This window comes from Scardinius erythrophthalmus, assembly GCF_964197995.2.
Source record: "Scardinius erythrophthalmus genome assembly, chromosome: 19".
Classification (NCBI taxonomy): Eukaryota; Metazoa; Chordata; class Actinopteri; order Cypriniformes; family Leuciscidae; genus Scardinius; species Scardinius erythrophthalmus.
Window position 1 is genome coordinate 14,548,999 of NC_138239.1, and position 21,747 is coordinate 14,570,745.

The 21,747-nt window shown below is 38.0% G+C and overlaps 1 protein-coding gene across 6 annotated transcripts; it reads left to right on the top strand.

The window, feature by feature from the left end:
* Nucleotides 1-1,586: 1,586 nt before the first annotated feature.
* On the top strand, nucleotides 1,587-18,831 carry kdm1a (lysine (K)-specific demethylase 1a). 6 transcript variants are annotated; one of them, XM_081347204.1, is made up of 21 exons: nucleotides 1,587-1,650; nucleotides 2,581-2,862; nucleotides 7,686-7,863; nucleotides 7,995-8,128; nucleotides 8,810-8,888; nucleotides 9,853-9,945; nucleotides 10,098-10,204; nucleotides 10,291-10,372; nucleotides 10,491-10,585; nucleotides 11,103-11,120; nucleotides 11,854-11,996; nucleotides 12,117-12,207; nucleotides 12,284-12,418; nucleotides 14,449-14,522; nucleotides 14,625-14,736; nucleotides 14,925-15,057; nucleotides 15,151-15,338; nucleotides 16,812-16,926; nucleotides 17,241-17,368; nucleotides 17,607-17,753; nucleotides 17,838-18,831. In XM_081347204.1, the coding sequence occupies exons 2-21, from the start codon at nucleotides 2,602-2,604 to the stop codon at nucleotides 18,024-18,026; spliced, it is 2,502 nt and encodes an 833-aa protein (XP_081203330.1). In that variant the 5' UTR covers nucleotides 1,587-1,650; nucleotides 2,581-2,601; the 3' UTR covers nucleotides 18,027-18,831. The 6 variants fall into 6 exon arrangements, with proteins under 6 accessions (XP_081203330.1, XP_081203332.1, XP_081203329.1 ...); XM_081347206.1 differs by having other exon boundaries at nucleotides 7,686-7,851; XM_081347203.1 differs by having other exon boundaries at nucleotides 2,581-2,861; nucleotides 7,682-7,863.
* The last annotated feature ends 2,916 nt before the right edge of the window (nucleotides 18,832-21,747 follow it).

A 21,747-nucleotide genomic window follows, 5' to 3' on the forward strand; every position in this document is an offset into this window, starting at 1 on the left:
CCACTTCAGTCTGGTCACTGGTGGATTGTTATGATCAGGAACAGAACCAGAATGAGCTTTCTGTAGCTGAGCCAAACCAGACAGTTACGGAAGGGCAGACTCAATGACTGCAAAGTAGAACTGCATCAGCAGCACGTGGCAGGTTAAACTTGTTCAGCTGGTGAAAGTATAACCTCTGCTGGGCCTTTTTTGCAGTAGAGCAAATATTGTCTCACTTCAGGTCCTGAGAGATGGTGGTGCCCAGGAACTGCTTCATCAGTGCTGTTCATGATGGCGAGTTGGGGAGTTTCTTCTAAATTCCACAATCACGTCCACTGTTTTGAGCGTGTTCAGCTCCAGGTTATGACTGCACCAAACAGCAAGCTGTTTAACCTCCTGCCTATGTGCAGACTCATCACCATTGTGTACGAGGCCGATGACTGTCGTCTGCGAACTTCAGAAGTTTCATAGAAGGGTCTTTGGCAGTGTTCGTGTACAAGGAGAAGAGCAGTGGGGAGAGAGATTGGGGCGCCAGACAGGCCTAGTGCTGATTGTGCTGGTGTTAGAGGTGAATTTTATAACTCTAGAGGTCCACTGACAAATAGAGCTAGGAACAGAGAGCTGGGTTAACTTAGTCTGGAGTGGTGCTGCCTGGGATGATGGTGTTGAAGGCCGAGCTGAAGTCCACAAACAGGATCCTTGTATAAGTACCTGGTTTGTCCAGATGTTGCAGTCCCATGTTGACTGCATCATCCACTGAGCTGTTTGCTCAATAAGCAAACTGCAGGGGGTCCAGCAAGGGGTCCAGTGATGTCCTTCAGGTCAGCCAACACCATGTCTTCAAAACGTGAGAGCAACAGGTCTGTTGTCAAACTTTTCCAATATGACATCATGTTTTGAGCGATCTGTACCATATGTTACCACAATTTTCATAAAATTTATAAAGTAGACATACTATTCAGAAGTGGTTTGGGCAGTAATGTTAATATTTGATTTGTATTCATCTCTAAAACCCACATAAAAAAAATAATAATAAAAAAAAACAGGACGTGTGTTATAGTTCGGCATGAAGAATATTTCGCTATTTATATTGTTCTGTCATTTCTTTTGAAAATCAGTCACAAAAAATCTGAAAACTAAAATCTGAAACCCTTCAAATGATAAATGGTTGTAAAGATCACTTTAGATTTAGACTAAGATATTATTGTTATAAATGTGTAAAGGCAAATGTTCCAAGTATGTGGGGGAGGGGCCGTCCTAAATGTGAAAAGTATTGATATTTAAAAAGTAAATTGTTTACTCTCGATTTTGGATTTTGTTTTTTCATATGATTTTTTGGGAAATTGTATTGATAACTAGTGTCAATTTGACCGACTGCATCTGGATAGTATGCAGAATTCGATCATAACTTGAGGGTTAAGGAATGGAACCTTACGTTGTTGATTTTTTTAGTCCATGAATTTTGCATACAGTTAAACGACGCAAGTAGAATTTGCATAAATTAAACCTGACTTTCCGAAATATTTGATCGATGGCATTTTACCCAATTACAACACTGGACAATTTAGATCCCGCCTTCTTTACTCTCGTCGCCTACCTGATTGGCTGCGGTGTTCCGGTAGGGACAAGCGTCTGTTTTCTTTGTGCTAGATTTCCCACAACCGCGAGGAGGTAAATATAAATAATATTTTTTATAAACAGAGCACAAGGCCTTAAATGAGACGAACGCATAATTTCTATATATATATATTATATGATAATTATAATAAATGAACAGTAATGAAGAACTAAGGTTTTCTGTAGATTGATGAGCAGAGGAAAGAGCTCGTGCCGCTAGCAATAGCATGTTTGCTAACCCGTGCACGAGCGTCAGTTATAGTCTTATTTTTCATAGTTACAAAATATGTTGTTTGCGAATGTTTAATAAAATTAATTATTTAACGTTAGCCCACATTTAGAGCTGAGACTGGTGTTCCTGGCTTTAATTATGCACGGTATAGCGTTTATCTGCTATCGTTATGAAAACAGCTAACGTTAGACTTGTAAATTATATTAAGGCCGCTCATTTATCGCTTTGGTCTCTGATTAAAAGTAAATATATAAATATAGCTTTTATTTGGTGTAGTACTAATGCTACATAGTTTGTTCACGATCTATTTGAGCATTGGGCCAGAATAAGATAGCCTATGTTTTGTAATGATGTAACGTTAACGTTACAGTCAAAGTCATTATGCAACATTTACCCAACATCTCTAAGCTCCTCTCATACCTGAACAACCTGAGTGTCTCCATCAATGCCTGTTTGTTCAGAGCAGGTGCACTAGTGCGACGTTAAACTTCTGCAAACCTCTTTTTGTTTTGATAAACATTAAAATCCTTTGGCACATGTAATGTGCGACAGCCAGCAGTACATTCATTTTGTTAGGTATGGGACCAAACCGTTTGGAAGGAATCCAAGATGATCATTATTAATCTTGAAGCATTTAGTTTATGACAGAGACTTAAAGATGTATAGATGGAGAATATGTTGTATTGTCTCTCTTTAGATTGCTGGTCATCTTTTGTTTGTGCACCTACATTCAGCTTTTTTCTTCACTTCAGGAGAGTCCTCTGTCACCTGTGATGCTGTCCAATAAGAAGTCAGACCCAGGCTCCTCTTCCTCAGGGGGTAACGGCGGTGACCGTGCTCCTGAAATCCTCCCTGCCCCTCAGGCTGGTCCGGCCGGTCCCTCTGGCCCGGGTTCAGCAGATGTGAAAAAGAAAGAGAGAGCCTCCCCAAGTGGGGAACCAGGTGGACCCCCTCTCTCACACCCTCCTGGGCCAGGAGGGATTGATCAGGACTCTGCAGAGGGGCGCAGAACCAGTCGCCGCAAGAGGGCCAAGGTAAACATCTCTATTAATGTTTCCTGTTCTTTGAAGAGAGAACAGGAATGATTAAGGCAGGCTTATTTATTTAGCTGAGTTGAACTGAGACAGAAAGTGAAGTAAAATAATTAATTGGCACTAATTAATACATTACTTTTTATTGCTCTGATACTTAAATTGGTCTGATTACTAATCAAAATACTTAATATATAATATATATATTTTTTTATAAGTGGTATAGTGTTTAAAAAAAAATCCAACATCAATTCCTTAACCAATTTCTGGTAAATGTTGATATTTGAAATCACCTAAACAAACATGCTCACACCCCTATCTTGACGCCTCCAACCCCATGTTCACGTACACACTATGCAACACAGGCAACGACTATGGCGGAATCTTCTGTGCCTGCCGCCTGAGGGTATGATGTCATCAATAACTGAAAGCTATTTGTGTTACTATGATAATTCAGGTTGAATGTCTAAATGTTATTTAGCTCCTCTACTCCTTCGATGGCAAAATCATCCCTTCCATCCCAAAAAACAAACAGCTAATTTCATAAACGTTTAAACGGTAGTTTAGTCTAAACCTAGAATGTCGGAACCAACTGATGCCCTGGGTGCGTGTTTTTTTTTTTTTTTTTTTTTTTATGAACGGGAGGGGTAAATCGGCCTGAAACTCCTGTAGTCTGAGCCTGGCTTAAGTTTCATTCATAACGTTTCTCCTTTAATCCAATATAAAATTTCATACCATATTGTCCCTCATAACCAGTAGTATAAGCAAGCTTTATTGTTATAGCCTATGCTAGTTTGACAATGACATAGAAGAACACTGAAAAGTTTTGTGTAGTCTTTCAAAATACTCCCTCACAGAGTGTTAGATGGATAGGATTGTACAAATTCTAAATAATCTATTATGACCCGTCATTTTAATTTTCATATTTTAATGATAATAAGACATTTAATAGCTTCTGTTTTCAATCACCTTTTCATTTCACAAACTTACAGGACAAGCATATAGACTATACATTTATTTATATTATGAAAAGAAAGATGAACAAAGACTGTATGTCACTTTTCAGTTTTCGGCAAGAAAAATAACTCTAGAGAGGAGCATTTTGTTAAATATATGCACCATATTACATAGCCTAATCATATTTTTTGTTTGAATGAATCTGTCAAGTTTTTACAACAGCCACCATTTAAAGCAAAATGAGCTGGATTAGAAACTTTATTATGTAAGTATAAGTATTTTAACTTATTATTATAAAATGGACTTAAACTGGGTGCTCGCCTGTGTGTAATCAAACGCATTGACTTCTCATGTCAGTTTTCATTTAATTCTGTAAATTGAACTCGCGCACTGCTGCCACACTGAAGCGCACTCGTCACCAACTGGACAGGGGTGGGAATAATTACAGTTACAATAGATCACCCTCAGTGGAATCTGTCAAAATGACAGACGGCCTTCAGATTTTTTTGTCACTGCTAAAAAAAAATTGGACAATGGCGTCATGTTGCTCATCTTCCAAGTGAAAATTTATCTGAAGCTGCTGCGAGTGCCACAGAGAAAACCACAGGTAAAATGAAATGATTTTGTTTTTCTCCTCCAGATATACACTTTTCAAAATAATATATTAAAGGGGTGGTAAAACACCTTTTTTCGAAGGCTTGATCGTGTTTGTGGGGTGCACTGTAACATGTGTTCATGCTTCGTTTTTTAAAATTCGCATTATTTTTCACATATTTAACCATTATTCTACACTGCTCTGTCCCTCCTTGTGAAAACGGTCGGATGATTTCCTGGTTCTATGAAGCCCCGCCCTCAAAAATACGCAATGGGCTCAGATTGGTTTGCTGGACCACTGTGTTGTGATTCGCTAACCGCCAAGTGCACGTTGTTTCGGAAACGCCCCTTACCCTCACCGGTAGTTTGTGCTTCAGTAAACAACGGCGTTAATATTCCCATACCAGTTTGAGCCCGAATCAGACCCAGAGAATGTTAGTTGAGAGGATCGAGCAGAACCTGTTCAAGAACGGCTGTTAAAGGACGTTTCAGAAAGGTATGTTTTTTTTTTTAAGACTGCAGATCTATTGTGATCGCTATATGACACTGTTACTTTTGTATATTTAAAACGATTGTAGCTAAATATCTGTCGCCGGAACTATTAACCCAATACGAACACTAAACATCGGCTTTATAACAGTAGCCAAATCAAACACAAACCATGTTTAGCATGCCTGTAGATAAACAATACATAAAAGCTATAATCAAAGAATAATTTACAGTGATCACATAAACGACAACAACCACGAACATTCAAAGTTCGCTGCGCTGGTGATATTAAACAGAAGTTTGTATGTGTTTGTCGGATAAGTATGAATTAACGTTAGCATTTAACAAACTGGTTTGTGGAGACAAACAGCGTTGTCCTTCGTTTACTTGCTCGCTACGATGTACAATTAACAATACAAACTATTACAGGAAAACTCATCAACGAAAAAATAATACTTACATGTTGTGGCTCGTAAACAACAGCTTCTGTTTTTAAAGTTGGAACTGCTCGATCTTTCAGGACAAGCCGTTGTGTGAATCCTGCATTGTAACTCGTGTAGATTGAGGAAGCTTTCCTCCAGAAAATGTGCAGCACAGAGAGCGACATTTGGATTATAATTATGAGGGACCGAGTTAAAAATAAATTGTAACCGTCCTTAGGAAGACTGAACAAAGTGGACCTGCAATCTGGGTGAAAATAACAGCGTTTCGACGGCATAGCGGCAACGGCACTCTACTACCACAACAACTCTTCTCCAAAGCAACATAAAATGGCATCGCCCCCTCTATGTATTGTGTTCCCAGAGGAGGGGTTTATGTAAATATTGGGCTTAGTGATGTCAGCAAGCCCACAGGAATGTCGTGTAGTCCCTATTGGCCGTTTCTGTAGTTCTTAGAAATTGAATTCTTTAAAAGCAAATATCTCCCTTTGCTTTAAACTTTGAACTTTGTAACTTTGCAGATGTTGTTTATGCTCAAACAGCAACATTACACACTAACTAAAGTTAGAAAAGTGAAATCGTGTTTTACCACCCCTTTAATTTTAAAATGAACATGATAGTAATTTAAACGTAGCCTTTGTAAAAATATAAGCAAAACATTAAATGTGTAAAAAAAAAAAAAAAAACAAGTCCACTAGCAGCAGAAGTATTGTTCAATGGACTAGTCGAATTGTCTCGTACATCCCTAGTTTTCATCAACAGCTCCCTACATAACACCATATTTCAAGTAACTAATATTACAAATGTGACAAGATTAAGGAGTTCTAGCAATCACTAAAAAGAAACCAAAAGAAATAACATATATTAGGAGTATGTTATCTCACTTTTCTGACACACTTTGGGAGCTGATGCTTGGAACAGGTGTTGGAGGAGGTTTAGACGTTCCAAGCTTATAAGAATAGTGCAAACAAGCTAAGATGACACACGAGCATATTCAAGAAAACACAGCATATTTTAGTTCTGTGAAACACAGCAAAACCAACGTTGCTCGGGTATCGAGAAGAAATAAAGCAACCTAGGCGTCTATTTTCAGGACCCTCCCATTTTCTCTGCCATCTCTCTCTTTCTATTGTTGTTCTGTTCATTTCTGTCTTGTGCACTGAGCTCTCTCTCCTCCCCCATCGTGTGTATATGCCATAGGCATAAACCCCAAAATGACATTTCTAACTATTAACAACAAATTAACATGTTTTACTCAACCTGCTGGAAATTCTAAAATCTGAACAAGTTATGTTCAAAATTTTAGGTTGATCTCAAAAAAAAGATTATGTTTGGACGTAATACCAAACTTTTCCTCTAGATGACATCCAGGCTCTATTGCTAACCAAATAAGGACACTTTATATATATATATATATATATATAATTTTCATACAATTTATGAAGTAGACAATCTATTCAGAAGTTTTATGGGCAGTATTTGATTTGAATTCGACCTCTAACAAACACACAAAAGGCATGCGGAAAGAACACAGATGTGCGTCATAGCTCGCCGCATCACAAATGAAGAATCTAATGTTTTTCTTTATTTATTTTTAAAAAAATGTAAAAAAAAAAATTCTAAAAAATAAATAAAATAAAAAAAGAAGAAAAGATTGTATGTAATTATTATAACTCTTGGCATGAAAACAAATTGAGGTTTCTACCAATCTTTCATAATATTTCATTTATATCACTATTTCAAAATAAAGGTCTGAACATGCCTTATGAGTCTGAAAATATTCTTGTTGCAGTTCTTGTAATACATTTACTGCACTGTCATTTCTATTAAAAACCACACCAAATATGAAAACTAGAGTTTGCAAGTTTTCAAATGATACATAGTTTGTCAATATTACCTTAGGTTTAGAGTGACCAAGATTTTATTGGTTTAAAAAAATAATGGCAAACGTCCCACCGGTAGGATGGTGACAGTTAAGGGGTTAAGTAGAAACTGGATAAAACGTTACCACACAAAAAATGTAAAAAAGTGGCATTGCTTATGTATTTTGTAATGTATCCTTTCTTTCTTCAGAGTTTGATACGTATATGAGCAGACTTCCAAGTCAAGGATAACAAATAAGGGATTCAGGTGGAGGTTTTATGTGTTTTACTTGTATGTTTCACTTGTGATGTGCTTCCTCCCTTTGTTCTTTTCTATATATTTGTTTTATATAATCCCTTTAATGCCAAAAATTGCAACAAAAAGGGACTTTGCCGTAAGTTGTAAGAGAATAATGGTCCCATTTCACCCCAGGTGAAGCAGAACAAGGTTTTAATGAAGCTTTTATTGTGCCTCCTGCTGCAGGTGGAGTACAGGGAGATGGATGAGAGTCTCGCCAATCTGTCGGAGGATGAGTATTACTCGGAGGAAGAGAGGAACGCTAAAGCTGAGAAAGAACGCAAACAGGTGGTTCCTCCACCAGCCCCACCAATAGAGGAGGAGAATGACAGCGAACCTGAGGAACCATCAGGTATGGAAAGAGGTTGGCCTAATCTATCATTTTATACCTTTTACTGAATTCTAAAAGCACTTTAACAAACATTTCAAAATGATTCCTGTCATTTTGACATAATAGTTGTGAGTCTATGAATTTGAAATATTGTAACTTTACAGGTGTAGAGGGGGCTGCCTTCCAGAGCCGTCTCCCACATGACCGTATGACATCACAGGAAGCTGCATGCTTCCCTGATATTATCAGTGGACCACAGCATACTCAGAAGGTGTTCTTATACATCCGGAACCGCACAGTGAGTTCACAGCTGGAAACACAATTCTGTGATATTTGATTTAAGTTTTTTGAGGCTGATAAGCAAGAGCCAAATAGACACATCATTATTATGGCAGAAACTCTTTTAGAAGTCGTATTGGATAATAATACACTACTGTTCTATAGTTTGTGGTCAGTAATAAATTTTTGTTAAAGAAGAAATGAAAACTTAAGAAAGGAAGCATTAAATTGATAAAATCTTTTCAAAAGAAAATCTGTTCTTTTGTATTTTCTATTCGTCAAGGAATCCTGAAAAAATGGTGTCCACAAAATATTAAGCAGCACAGCTGTTTTCAACACTTTTAATAATAAATGTTTCTTCAGCACCAAATCAGCAAATTGGGATATTTTGAAGGGTCATGCAACCCTGAAGACTGGAGTAATGGCTGTTGAAATTTTAGCTTTTCCATCACAGGAATAAATTACAGCTTAAAATGTATTAAAATAGGAAACAGTTATTTTTAATTATAATCATATTTCACTTTATTACTGTTTTTACTATATTTTTGATCAAATAAATGCAGCCTTGGTGAGCAAAATCTTACTGACCCAAACTACTGAATAGTAGTGTATAGTTAAAGGTGATTCAACAGAAACATTTCAGGAACAACTAAATGTGTTTTCCAGTCAGTTGTGAAAATATCTTCTCTCAAATGTTCAGCTTCAGCTATGGTTGGACAACCCCAAAGTTCAACTGACCTTTGAGGCCACTGTGCAACAGCTAGAAGCTCCATACAACAGTAAGTCTGTTCCACCTGACATTGCTCTGATTCCAAAAATCCCAAATTTGATGTTATTACACTTCATTGAATGTATTAAAAGGTACACTATGGAACTTTTGGCCCTCCAGCAGTTTTTTTAAAAAACTGCATGCATTTTGTGTAAGAACTTTGTTTTGGTTGTGCTTTGGCTCTGTGTGACTGTGGATGAATCTCTCATTACATTAAAATACTCTCATAACACATGAATCTCTCATAACATTACTTTCTTAAAACTAAAAAAGAGAGAGAGATTTATCCTACTGTTCAAAACTTTTACCATTAGGTTTACGTTTAGATGGAAAGGATCTCAAACTGACTAGCTAAAGACATCATAGTAGCTATACACAATAGACGCAGTACTTCCTTGAAAATAAATTCCAGCTCAGCGCAACAACCTCAATGAAATGACCCTTCACAATAGATAATGCTTTGCAATGTAAAACTTACAGATAAAAACACCATCTTCACGTCACTTTTACAACATTTAAAATCCCTCAGTTCTCGCCATCTTCAAAAAGCCAAGACAGTGTTGATTTTTTTTTTTTTGGTCGCGTTCTCTGTTTGACAGCAGACTCTCTGCTGTTCGGCATTTTTCGAGAAGAGATTTTTGAGGTTTGCGTGCTTCATGTCAACCTCACTACCACACCATACACACGGCAAAGTAGCTGGAGAAATTTTTCTCTATTATGGATATGACGAGACCCGCAAGGGTGATGTATGCAAGCAATTTCCTGCGAAAACCATCCAGACAGGTCTAAAATATAAACACTTATATATGTCAGGAAAGGCTTACCTTATTTAATCAGGGCAAAAACATGTTTTGATGATGTATTGACTCATTATTTCAATTTTGAACATCAAAAGTTACATAGTGTACCTTTTAATTGTTTTTTTTAAATATTCTTGTATTCTTGTGTATATTTTTAATTTGTCTGCTCTGCAGGTGATGCTGTGCTGGTGCACCGGATACACAGCTACCTGGAGAGACATGGGTTTATCAACTTTGGCGTCTACAAGAGAGTAAAGCCTCTGCCAAGTAATTGAGACTTAATGTTACAACAGAGCAGAACTAGAGCTATTAATGTCTAAAACAGGAAGACAACAGTATTTTTTCACAATTATGTTTAATTTTTCTGGTGTAGAGACAACTCTGTATTCTTCGTATTATACTCTCTTATGTTCTTGCAGCAAAGAAGACTGGAAAGGTGATAGTGATTGGAGGTGGGGTGTCAGGGCTGGCAGCAGCAAGACAACTGCAGAGCTTTGGGATGGATGTGACAGTTCTGGAGGCACGAGTAAGTTAAATTTTGCTACGATACAGCATCTTACACACAGCTGAGACAAGTTTTTTTCTTTTACAAACCTTGATTGTTCTTGATAGGATCGTGTAGGAGGGCGAGTGGCCACTTTCAGAAAAGGGAACTATGTAGCTGACCTGGGTGCCATGGTAGTGACTGGACTGGGTAAGAAATATCAAATACACTTTTCTCCAGGAAGTGGCTCTGTTGACCATGGAAAAGAGTCATATGTTCATTCAGAATTTTTGCAACAGTTTGAAATTGAAGTGTACATCTCTTTCAGGTGGAAACCCTATGGCTGTAATCAGCAAACAGGTCAACATGGAACTGGCCAAGATCAAACAGAAGTGTCCGCTCTATGAGGCCAATGGACAGGCTGTGAGTGCTCTTGAAACACTGGCAGACACGCATCACTCTGGTTTCATACACAGATCAGTATCATATACTCGTATATCTGTATGTATAAGATCAGAATATCAAAGTATTAAGTAATATATCAAAAGTAAAATTAATGTGAAAATTGGAATATAATGTTAAAAGTGTCACAACTTTGATAATGATATTAGTAGATGTGTACACCATCCATTACCTCAGTGTGTTCACAGTTATAGTGCAGTTGTTTATCAGACCAGTTAACATGATGTTTAAATCAAATATGAAAAGTCAGTGCTCCTCCCATTCTCTTCTGATTGGCATCTTAACTATGTTTAAAGTCAAGCAGTCAGACTCTAATTAGAGGAAAAAAAAACATTCTAACAGTATTTTTCTCTCTCTCACTCTCTGCCCCCTCTTAACCCCTGCACATTTTCCCTTTGCTACATTCCATCCTATTCTTTTTGTTTTTCTCTTACTTGATTTCACTCCATTTTCATTTCTTAAAATGGTGATTATCCAGGGAGAGCGCTGCACAAGTGTAAGTATTTCTGTTTATAATATCATACAACACATATAATTAGAGGAATTGTTCCAGTTAATTTATTCACAACACCCAATAACAATTACATATTCAATACAGCTTTGTCTCATTTTTAAATGAACACCTGTTCAGTACAGTTTGCTACCCAAGAACATGATGGAAATGAACACCTGTTAAATGGCAGACATCCTGCTTTCATAATGCGTTCTGATCTTTTAAATGCATGATGTTAATTTTCTACATTGTTTGATGATGCAACTGAATTTATGAATAATTAAGCTCTGTCTATCAGTTAAGGTCAATATAATCCCTCTGGGAAAATGAATCACCATTAATAAAATGCTACTATTTGTTTTTATAAATACCGTATTGTTCCTAATATAAGTCAGTGTGTTTTTTTTTTCTTCTTAGAAATAGCCTACATCTGAAAAAGTCTTATATTCTTTTATTCTTATATACTGGTCTTATATTCAGGTCTAGACTTTTACATGTAAATTATTTGTAAATATACTCGTCATAGGTCGTCGTATATTTGGAACAATATGGTATTATGTTAATTGTTCTTTACTGGCTTTTACACTTAAAAGAATAGTTAACTTAAAATTAAAAAATTAACTTGCCTCACATTGCTCCAAATTGTATGATTTTTTTTTTCTTCTATAAAATACAAAAGGACATTTTTAGATTATCATCCATATATGTTCATTTAATGGTTGTAACCCTGCTGAAGGTCCCTAAAGAGAAGGATGAGATGGTAGAACAAGAGTTCAATCGCCTGTTAGAGGCGACATCGTATCTCAGCCACCAGCTGGACTTCAACTTTCTTAACAACAAACCTGTGTCTCTGGGACAAGCCCTAGAAGTCGTCATACAGTGAGTAAACACTGGATTTATTTGGTTGTCTAAGACCCTTAAGAATTAAACCTCAATAAAAACAATTCTTGCCCTTAGCGTCAATAGCATAGCACTGACATGCTGCTTTTCTCTGTTCAGGCTGCAGGAAAAACATGTGAAAGATGAACAGATCGAACACTGGAAGAAGATTGTGAAGACTCAAGAGGAGCTCAGAGACCTTTTGAACAAGGTAATTAACACAGTTACACATCCCTCAGTTACAGCTTACTCATCACACAGTTAATTTGCTTGTTCGTGTTCTTCAGATGGTGGGTACTAAGGAGAAAGTAAAAGAGCTGCATCAGCAGTATAAAGAGGCCAGTGAGGTGAAGCCACCCAGAGACATCACAGCTGAGTTCCTGGTGAAGAGCAAACACCGAGACCTCACAGCTCTCTGCAAGGTAGTACACCAAAATCCCCACACTGACCAAACCCATATGACATCACCCCACAATGACCATGTAAACATTGTGCCCGCTCACACATTTAGACATGCTGATAGAAAACCACATGTCAAAGACAATCAATTTGTTGCAAACAATTCTTGCAATCCACTGATGCTTAATGCACATTCAACAGCCAAGCATCCCTTACGAAATCTCCTAATTAGGTCTTCTCTGGTAGCAACTCAAGACACCTCTGGATCCATCATGCTCGATCTTAATATCTTTTTACTGCACAGCAGTGTTTTCCAACCATGCCAAACACCTCTGCGCTTGGTAATGGAGCATAATACCATTTCAGCCTGCTGTTTCAGTTGGGTTGTTTTAGTACATTTTCCAAACCGCAGTCTAACATTGCCGGACTCTCTTTAGCACCCACAGAGCAGAAAGTTAAATTCCTAACTTAAGCGGTCTACACTGGTGAGATTTTAGCATGTTAATTAACATAATCACTCTCAATTGTAGCCTATTAGAGGCACTTGAACCATTTATGGTTGAAACATGAATTTCGATGCCTGCTCACTCACATTGGGGTTTAACTTCATTTTAAACTTTAGAGATAATTTTAGTGGGTGACTCAGAGATGAAGCCTTAAACCTTGGCCTTGACAACTATGAAATGACAACTATTTTATTCACATTTTCATATATTCAAAATCAAAACTTAAAGATTTTTTTATAAATCAATATACATAAACTGATTAGTCTTCAAAGGGGCCAAATAATTGTTTTCTCCATGATATGGACTACCATTCAAAAGTTTAGGGTTGGTAAGATTTTCTAAATGTTTATGTTCACCAGGGCATTTTTTAAATCAAAAATAAAGTAAAAACAGTAATATCACAAATTATTTCCATTTAAAATAACTTTTATATTTTAATATAATTTAAAATGTAATTTATATCTATGATGGCAAAGCTGAATTTTAAACAGCCACTACTCCAGTCTTCAGTGTCACATGATCCTTCAGAAATCATTTTGATATGCTGATTTGGTGCTCAAGAATCATTTCTTATCGGTGGTGAAAACTGATGTGCTGCTTAATATTTTTTGGAAACCATGATGTGTTTTTTTTTTTTCAGGATTCTTTGAATAGAAAGTTTTCAAATAAACCGCATTTATTTGAAATAGAAAGCTTTTGTAACATTATAAATGTCTATATTACCACTTTTGATCAATTGTAATTGCATAATAAAATAATTCATGTCTTTCAACAACAACAAAAAACTGATTCCAAACCTTTGAACAGTAGTGCATATGGCTTTAAAGGGACTCAAAAGAGCAACCGAAATGTCTACCTATACCTGTAATTTTCTCTTTCATGCTATTGAATGTGCTTTAACTTTGTGTGGAGAGTAATACCATACATTGTGCTTGTGGTCTTCATGTGACTAAAAAGACGTTTTTGCAGACTATAACATTCTGACACACAGAGAAACTGTAGCGGGATATTTTAAAGTTGTGTGATGTGGTTTAAGGGTAGACTTTTCTTTAAATAGTCCCATGCTGGTTAGCTGGGTGAACGGCTGGCCCTCTCAGAGAGGGATGACTCTGCCCTCTGGGATGAAACCACTGCTGCTGCCTTCAGCCGTTCACTGAAGAGTGTACACATCCGAAAACCTCACACTTAGGTGCTAGGGAGAGAGGACGGCCTTATTTTTAACTGTTCTGGGTTCAATATAAGTTAAGAATCAACTTCTTATATTACCAATTTTGTGGTAATTTTTGTCCCTTATTTATTTGAGGAATTAAATGATGTAAAAAGCCTGCATATTAATTCCCCCATCTATATTTAAAATACATTATAAATCTGTATTATGTCCGGCATTGGCCACCCTGCTCTTTAGATATGGTATTGCCATCTGTCATTTATAAACCTACATTGGTTCAACCTCAATTTAACCTCTTCCTCTTAAGAATATGTAATCCTTTGGTATACAATAAGAATAAAAAAACGAATGCACAAATAATCCCGTCTATCTGCTGCAGGAGTATGACGAACTGGTGGAGATGCAGGTTAAGCTAGAGGAGAGACTACAAGAGCTGGAAGCCAACCCACCCAGGTAATCATATAAAACCCATGCATGTAATCAAACACAGTGAGGCCACATGAGTCTAACCTCCCTAATGAGTCCAAGTAATGTCATCCTGGATCTCTTCCTCAGTGATGTTTATCTGTCTTCGAGAGACCGACAGATTCTTGACTGGCACTTTGCAAACCTTGAGTTTGCCAATGCTACACCTCTGTCCACGCTCTCGCTCAAACACTGGGATCAGGTACTGCACGCCCACCTTTTCTTGCAAAACGCCTTTAATGTCTTTATAGTGTTCATGTAGCTCAACTGGTAGAAAATGGTTCTTACAATGGCGAGGCCAAGGGTTCGATTCCCAGTCAAATGCATATAAATGTAAGAAAACAAATCTTGCCTCTGCAACCTGTCCCTTTTCCTTCTATGTTTGAGTAGGACGATGATTTCGAGTTCACGGGAAGTCACTTGACTGTGCGGAATGGATACTCGTGCGTACCAGTGGCACTTGCAGAGGGTTTGGATATCAAACTCAACACTGCAGTGAGACAGGTCCGATACACATCATCTGGTGAGTCAGTCAGACCAGCTCCTGCTGTTTGTGCCTGTATTTTGGTGTGCTTTTTATTGTGTAAGTTTAAACATAATTTCCTCTCCATCTCAGGTTGTGAGGTGATAGCGGTAAATACCCGCTCCACTACCCAGACGTTTATTTATAAGTGTGATGCCGTGTTGTGTACCCTTCCTTTGGGAGTGATGAAGCAGCAGCCGCCAGCCGTGCAGTTTGTGCCTCCCCTGCCGGAATGGAAGACGGCTGCCATCCAGAGAATGGGCTTTGGGAACCTCAACAAGGTGTGAATAATTCCTTTGCAGGCGGGAAGTCGTTGATGTAATGACAAAATTGGCTTGTGTCAGCATGGGACATTTGATATATGTATATCCAACTAATCCACTTTGGCTAATACAGAATGAAGCTGGTTAGGTCAAATCATATTTAATACGATAGATATGTGTGTGTATTTAATCAGTGTGAGTCCTGAACAAATTTACCCTCACACACATTGGGTGTCCAGGATGCGTCATCATCCTCCTTCACTGCGCTCTCCCTCTCGTTGTTCAGCTGCAGCAGAAAAATACTGCAGTATTATGCAATTGTCCTTCTCCATTTCTCGTTTTTTGTCACAAGGGGGCACAGTGTGTTACCAGATTCATTCACAGTGCTGCTATATCAGAAACAGCTGTCTGTATACACCGCAGGATGTCAGAAATGTTCACTGAAATGCTTTTTCTAACTCTCTATTGAAAGCAAGCTTCAGCTACTTTTTTAAGATTACATGTGTTTTTTCCTTATCAATTTGTATCATTCTAGTGACAAAAATAATCTCTCGGTAATGGCTTTAGGCTTTTGTGGTTGTGGGAAAGTGATTTTGCTTCGTAAGCATCTGCTAAAACAAAATGTACATGTGATAAAGAAATTGCATAATGTGGGTTTTGTAGTTTATAGGGGCTTGTTGTAAGTGGTCTTGAATATATTTGTATTATGTTGATGCGGTATTAGACTGCTAATATTTTATTGGGGTTTAATTGAAGGGATAGTTCACCCAAAAATTTTTATTGTCAATTTACTCACCCTCATGTTGTTCCAAACCTGTATGAACTCAAAAGAAGATATTTTGAAGACTGTTGGTAACCAAAATGTTTTGGTGCCCATTGACTTCCATTGTATGGGCAAAAAAATATACATTTCTCCAAGTACAAGGCCAAAAAATAAAATGATACATTTAGTCCTGGTATGCTTAGCATTTACACTGTAATTTTTAAGACTGACAATACAAAACAAAAAGCTTTTATTACGTATATTTTGCAAACGGAACTTGCAGAACAGTGTTGTGTGCCGGGCCAAATGCGCTTGGTGTATATGCGTATGATTGTATTTTTTTACCAACTGAGAACTTGTGAAGAGTATGTAAAGGACTCAAAACAGCACCAGGAATTCTTCCGTTGCACACGCAAATGAAGATCCTGCTGCAAGGAGACGGCGTTTCTGATGCCTGTACCGAATTGTATTAGGCAATGTAGTTGCAATGACGAGAAAGAACAGGAAGGCTTGAGAATTGTCCTATTTAGGGTTGCATTGGTGACAGCACATCCTGTTTTTGGTTCGTTTAGATATCTTTGGTCGTGTTGCATTCATATTTCAGTCGGAGTAAATGAGGACAGAATTGTCATTTTTGGGTGAACTATACTGTCCTTTACTGTCCTCCACTAACAATGGTGTGATTAAAAAGATATATTCTGACTTAATCCGTGTCGTCCTTGTCCTAGGTGGTGTTGTGTTTTGATAGAGTATTCTGGGACCCCAGTGTTAACCTCTTTGGACATGTGGGAAGTACCACAGCCAGTCGAGGGGAACTGTTTCTCTTCTGGAACCTCTACAAAGGTGATTATCATTCAGTTTAAAGCTGCACCAATATTAAAATTCTGATTAATAAGTTGATCATAATTTTGATGTTATGGGTGATAACCAATAAATGACTTATACAAATCTTTACAATTTAGTGGGGAATTAAAAAAATGAAAAAGTTTAAAATGCAAGAAGTAAATTTAATCATCTCAACATTATTGAAATTATGAACAACATATCTTGAGACCATAACTTGAGATCTGCTAAAGACTACATTTAACTATGTAATTGAATTTTTACTTATAATTACATAAAGCTCACATTAAATCTGACCTTTTTTGCCTTCTCAGCACCCATACTGCTGGCTCTGATGGCAGGAGAGGCTGCAGGCATTATGGAGAATATTAGTGATGATGTCATCGTTGGCCGTTGTCTGGCAATCCTCAAGGGCATCTTTGGAAGCAGTGCAGTACCTCAGGTGAGCTCAGATACGCTAGAGTAGCTTGCTTCATTTGTAGTTGGATACTGTACAACAAAAGATTGTGTGAGTAACAGTTATGAGAGGAAACGTCAACCTAAATCTACTGAAAAGTTCAGTGCTCTCATATCTCGGTACACACTCGAGACTTTGTGGCTCATTCCCGCGGTATGGAGCTTCTGGCTCTGCTCCAACGACAACAAACTGACTATGTGTTATGTGTCTGTCGTCATGGTAGCCAAAAGAGACGGTGGTGAGTCGCTGGCGGGCCGACCCCTGGGCTCGTGGGTCCTACTCGTATGTAGCAGCTGGTTCGTCGGGGAACGACTATGATCTCATGGCCCAGCCCATCACACCTGGTCCTGCCATACCTGGAGCCTCACAGGTGAGTGTCATAGTTTAGTGCTCATTTCCTCTGATATGCGTGTTACCTGAAGCAGATGTCATGCTGATTGTGTGCATTTCATAGCCTGTTCCACGTCTGTTCTTCGCGGGTGAACACACGATTAGAAACTACCCTGCTACGGTGCACGGCGCTTTGCTGAGTGGGCTGAGGGAGGCAGGAAGGATCGCTGATCAGTTCCTGGGAGCCATGTACACTATGCCACGCCAAGCAACAGCCAATCCAAACCCACAGCCCTCCCCCAGCATCCAATAAACATCTAAACCCTGTACATGATGCAGCCAGAGAGAGAAGGAGTTGGGGGTTGTCAGTGAAAGAATGTCTTGGTAGATAAAGAGCGGGAGGGTCAAGTCAGGACACTGGGTGACTCCTTAGACTAAGAATGTGTGTGTATTTATGGGAGAGTTTGTCTACGTGTAAATACATGCCTTTAGGGAAATTATTCACTAATCTGAGAGCTGGAGCCAGGATTTAAAGGAACCTTTCACTCAGTTCCCTCATGTCATGCCAGCTAACTTCTAGGTCATCTCAAAGGACAGGTGGATGGTTCCCGACGAATTCCCAGGTATGTTGGAATTCACCTGGAATGGTTTGCTCCCTTCTAAGGCACATATAAAGACAAGTGTTTACACTTAATGTTACTCATGTCTCAAAGTATCAGATGTTTCAAGGCAGAGCACTAAAATTTCAGTTGTAAAAAACAGATAGGAGATGGACATTAATGCATTAGTTGAAACCCAACTGCCTACACAATCCATTCCTTCTTATTTTTTCAGAATAATAAAAAGAAGAAAAAACAAAGCAGATATTTTGACTTTGCTATGTCCCTCACTTTGTAGCTTGAATGATTTGTTAGGAAAAATGGTCTTAGCTGGAATGCACATTAAATTGCTAATATTATTTGTTTCTGTTAAAATAGAGTATCAGTTATATAGCTTTGTATCTTTTTTGAGCAGTTGAAGTTTTTCTTGAGTTTTATTTGTTTAATTGTGGTCATTGTGATCTTTTTTTTTATATTTCGTTGTTTTGGTATTAAATAAATATGAAATCAGCTTCATGTTCCCTGTTGTCATTTTCTTTATAGTTCTTTGTGGGTTTTATTCTATTTAATCATTGCAATATACAATTTGCCTTCTCAAAGAGCTGATTTGGACAATGCATTTTTGTTTTCCACTACTTTAAGGTAAAAAAAATTTTAAGGTAACAATTATTTTTCAGTATTTTGCACATTGGTGCCCCATTCAACTTTTAAAAACATGTCTTGAGAACCTCTGTTCTTTTCCATTTTTCAGTGGTGCATCTCGCTCTCTGTGAATGAACCTCTCAAGTTTGCGTTCCTAGGTCTGTTTCACACAATGTGCTTTTGCGTTCCACCGTTACACACATGAGTTCTGCCTTAAGTCAAATGAAAGTTAGCATGAAATGGTAATTCTAAATGCATGTTATTGGTCCTATTGTGAATAATTAATCTATGTAGGTTTCATTTAAAAAAAAATACAATTTCATTTTGTACTTTAATGAATAACCAAATTTTCTGGTGACTTATACTAGACTACTCTAATCATTTAGTCTGCTTAAACCTGCCCCTCTCTTAAATCTGACCTAGTGCGCATTCAGATATGCCTCATCCAATCAACAACCGATCCAAGCATCTAATCCCTGCCCCTCTTTTCTTTTCTTTAATCAATTTCTCTTTGACGTACATCACTATACAAAACTACCGTAATGATATTTTGGTACTTCCATTACATTGCTACTTAATTTTTTATTTTTATTTTATGTCTTTTCTGTTCGTTGAGATGTGGTCACAATTTCTGCTGTCCATCGATTTTCTGCAGATAAAAGTTATTTCAATAGAAATCTATATGATCTGGAATTTTGCATAAACCCAATGATTTCCCGTCGCATAATTCTTATTGTGGGTTTAAGTTGGTCACATGGATTGAGCACGTTGACCAACAGAAAGCTACTTGGTTTGAAAGGGACTTCTGTGTGAGCTGTGCTTCATTCATTGTGACCGCAATTTTTAGTGATGCGTCTCAGTTGTTAAATGCAATTATGTGTCCTGTGTGAACACTTTTTTTTTTTTACTTAAAGGGCACCTATTATGCAAAATTCACTTTTACATGGTGTTTGAACATAAATGTGTGTTGGCAGTGTGTGAGCAAAACCACCCTAGAATGATAAAAATCCACCCAGTAGTTTTTTTACTATCTCCATAAATCATAAGCACTGTCTCAGAACACCCTGTTCTAGATTTTCCTCATTGTGACGTAGAAATGAGCTAAGCCCCACCGACGTGATTTGATTGACATCTGGTTTTGGCATAGACCCCGCCCTCGGTGATCTGCATCCTCAGCGACAGCCGGTAATGTCTCCTAAGAAGTGTGTTGTGGGATGTAAGAATGGACATACTAGTCTTCACTGACATCAGAGCCACTGAAAACGCAGCGGATGGATTTTATTTATGAAGAAAAGGCACCACTTAAACTTCCTAAATACGAGATTCATTTTCTGACTGACTGTTTAGTGAACGAGGGTCAAAGTTAATCCTCAAGTGTGGATCGTTGCCTTCAGTTCGCGATCCAACGTCACCTCCAGAAAAAGTAAGTGTATTTTATGATTTTTGAGCAAATAGTCATTTCAATCGATGTCAGCAAGTTCAACAACAAATGCGTCTAAAGCTATTTATTGTCGTCGTCATAGGATGTCTCAACAAACAACGTCAGACAGTTTTATGTCACGTAGGCATTTTTTTGCAGCATTTACAAATGTAAATAAATTAAGGTCTGATCTATCTCCATAGACAGTAGGCTATATAAACGTCTATCTCCCTCCCCTTAAGAAATAAATAAAAAAATTCGTTTGTACTTCACAGTAGTGTGTGTGTGTGTGTGTAGTTTCAAAAAATTGCGCGAACGTTATCACAGTTCGTGTGTGTGTGTATGTGTGTGTGTTGCACATCCATAATGGCAAAAGGGACGCGATTAAAACTTTGTAAGTACAGAAATGTATCAAATAACCATTCCGAGACGTTTAAACCATTCTCTTTAGTGTTTATTTTGTGCCGGAGTCTCTTCATCATCTGGGTCCAGCAGCAGGGCGGGGATATGCAGCTCATTTACATTTAAAGTGGTAGACGCCAAAACAGCTCTTTTTAAAACAGGCCCCAAAAATGACATTTTCAAATGGTTATAATAAATTAACTGGCGTATTTTGTGCTGAAACTTCACAAATGCATTCTGTGGACACCCAAGACCAATATTACATCTTCTAAAAAGGGGCATAATAGGTGCCCTTTAATATTTCAGTCAGACACTTTCTTAGGCTGTTTAGCTTAAGCTACCTTGTCACATTCTCGTGTTTTCCTCCTCTTTCAGTTTTGTGACCATTTCTTTGTTTTTATTCTACTTAGTTTATCCAGTCTCTTCACATGTCATGCTGCCCAGAGGCTTTCTTGGCATCTCTCTCCCTCCCTCTGTTCTTGCTATAACCCCTCCAGGCCTCTGGCTTCAGCCCCAGTTTGTGTGGTGTGGGCCCTGGCAGCTGCACTGCATTGTGGGAATCTGAGGGACCTGAGCTGATATTGGCCCCAGCAGTTTGGTTCGTGATTAGAGCCTTGAGCAGCCTGCACTAAGATGCCACAACCATATTCTTATTCATAATACTGCAGTCCACCAGCGGTTTTGATAATGCGAGTACATTTGGTTCGTTGACCACAGAGCCGAATTGCCCTCAAATCATGTGTATTAGATATTATGGTATTTTGTGGATGCTTTTATCTTGAGCTGTTAACTGCAGGCAAATTCAAGACCAGTTCCTCTAGAGTTCCTCAAGATTTATTGACTTTCCTAGATCCACAACGTTAGTGGCTAGCAGGAGATGATGCACGAGCTGCACCGCCTCAGGACAGACTCCACGATCTGATTGCATAATATTAAAACTGATTTTAGACCATTTAACTTGTATTGTTACA

Excerpts from the sequence above, each read along its gene's own strand:
- kdm1a (XM_081347203.1), top strand. The coding sequence starts at position 2,602 with ATGCTGTCCAATAAGAAGTCAGACCCAGGCTCCTCTTCCTCAGGGGGT. Across the intron at positions 15,058-15,150 it reads GGTCCGATACACATCATCTG|GTTGTGAGGTGATAGCGGTA; the intron begins GTGAGTCAGTCA and ends TCTCCATCTCAG. Across the intron at positions 15,339-16,811 it reads GCTTTGGGAACCTCAACAAG|GTGGTGTTGTGTTTTGATAG; the intron begins GTGTGAATAATT and ends TCCTTGTCCTAG.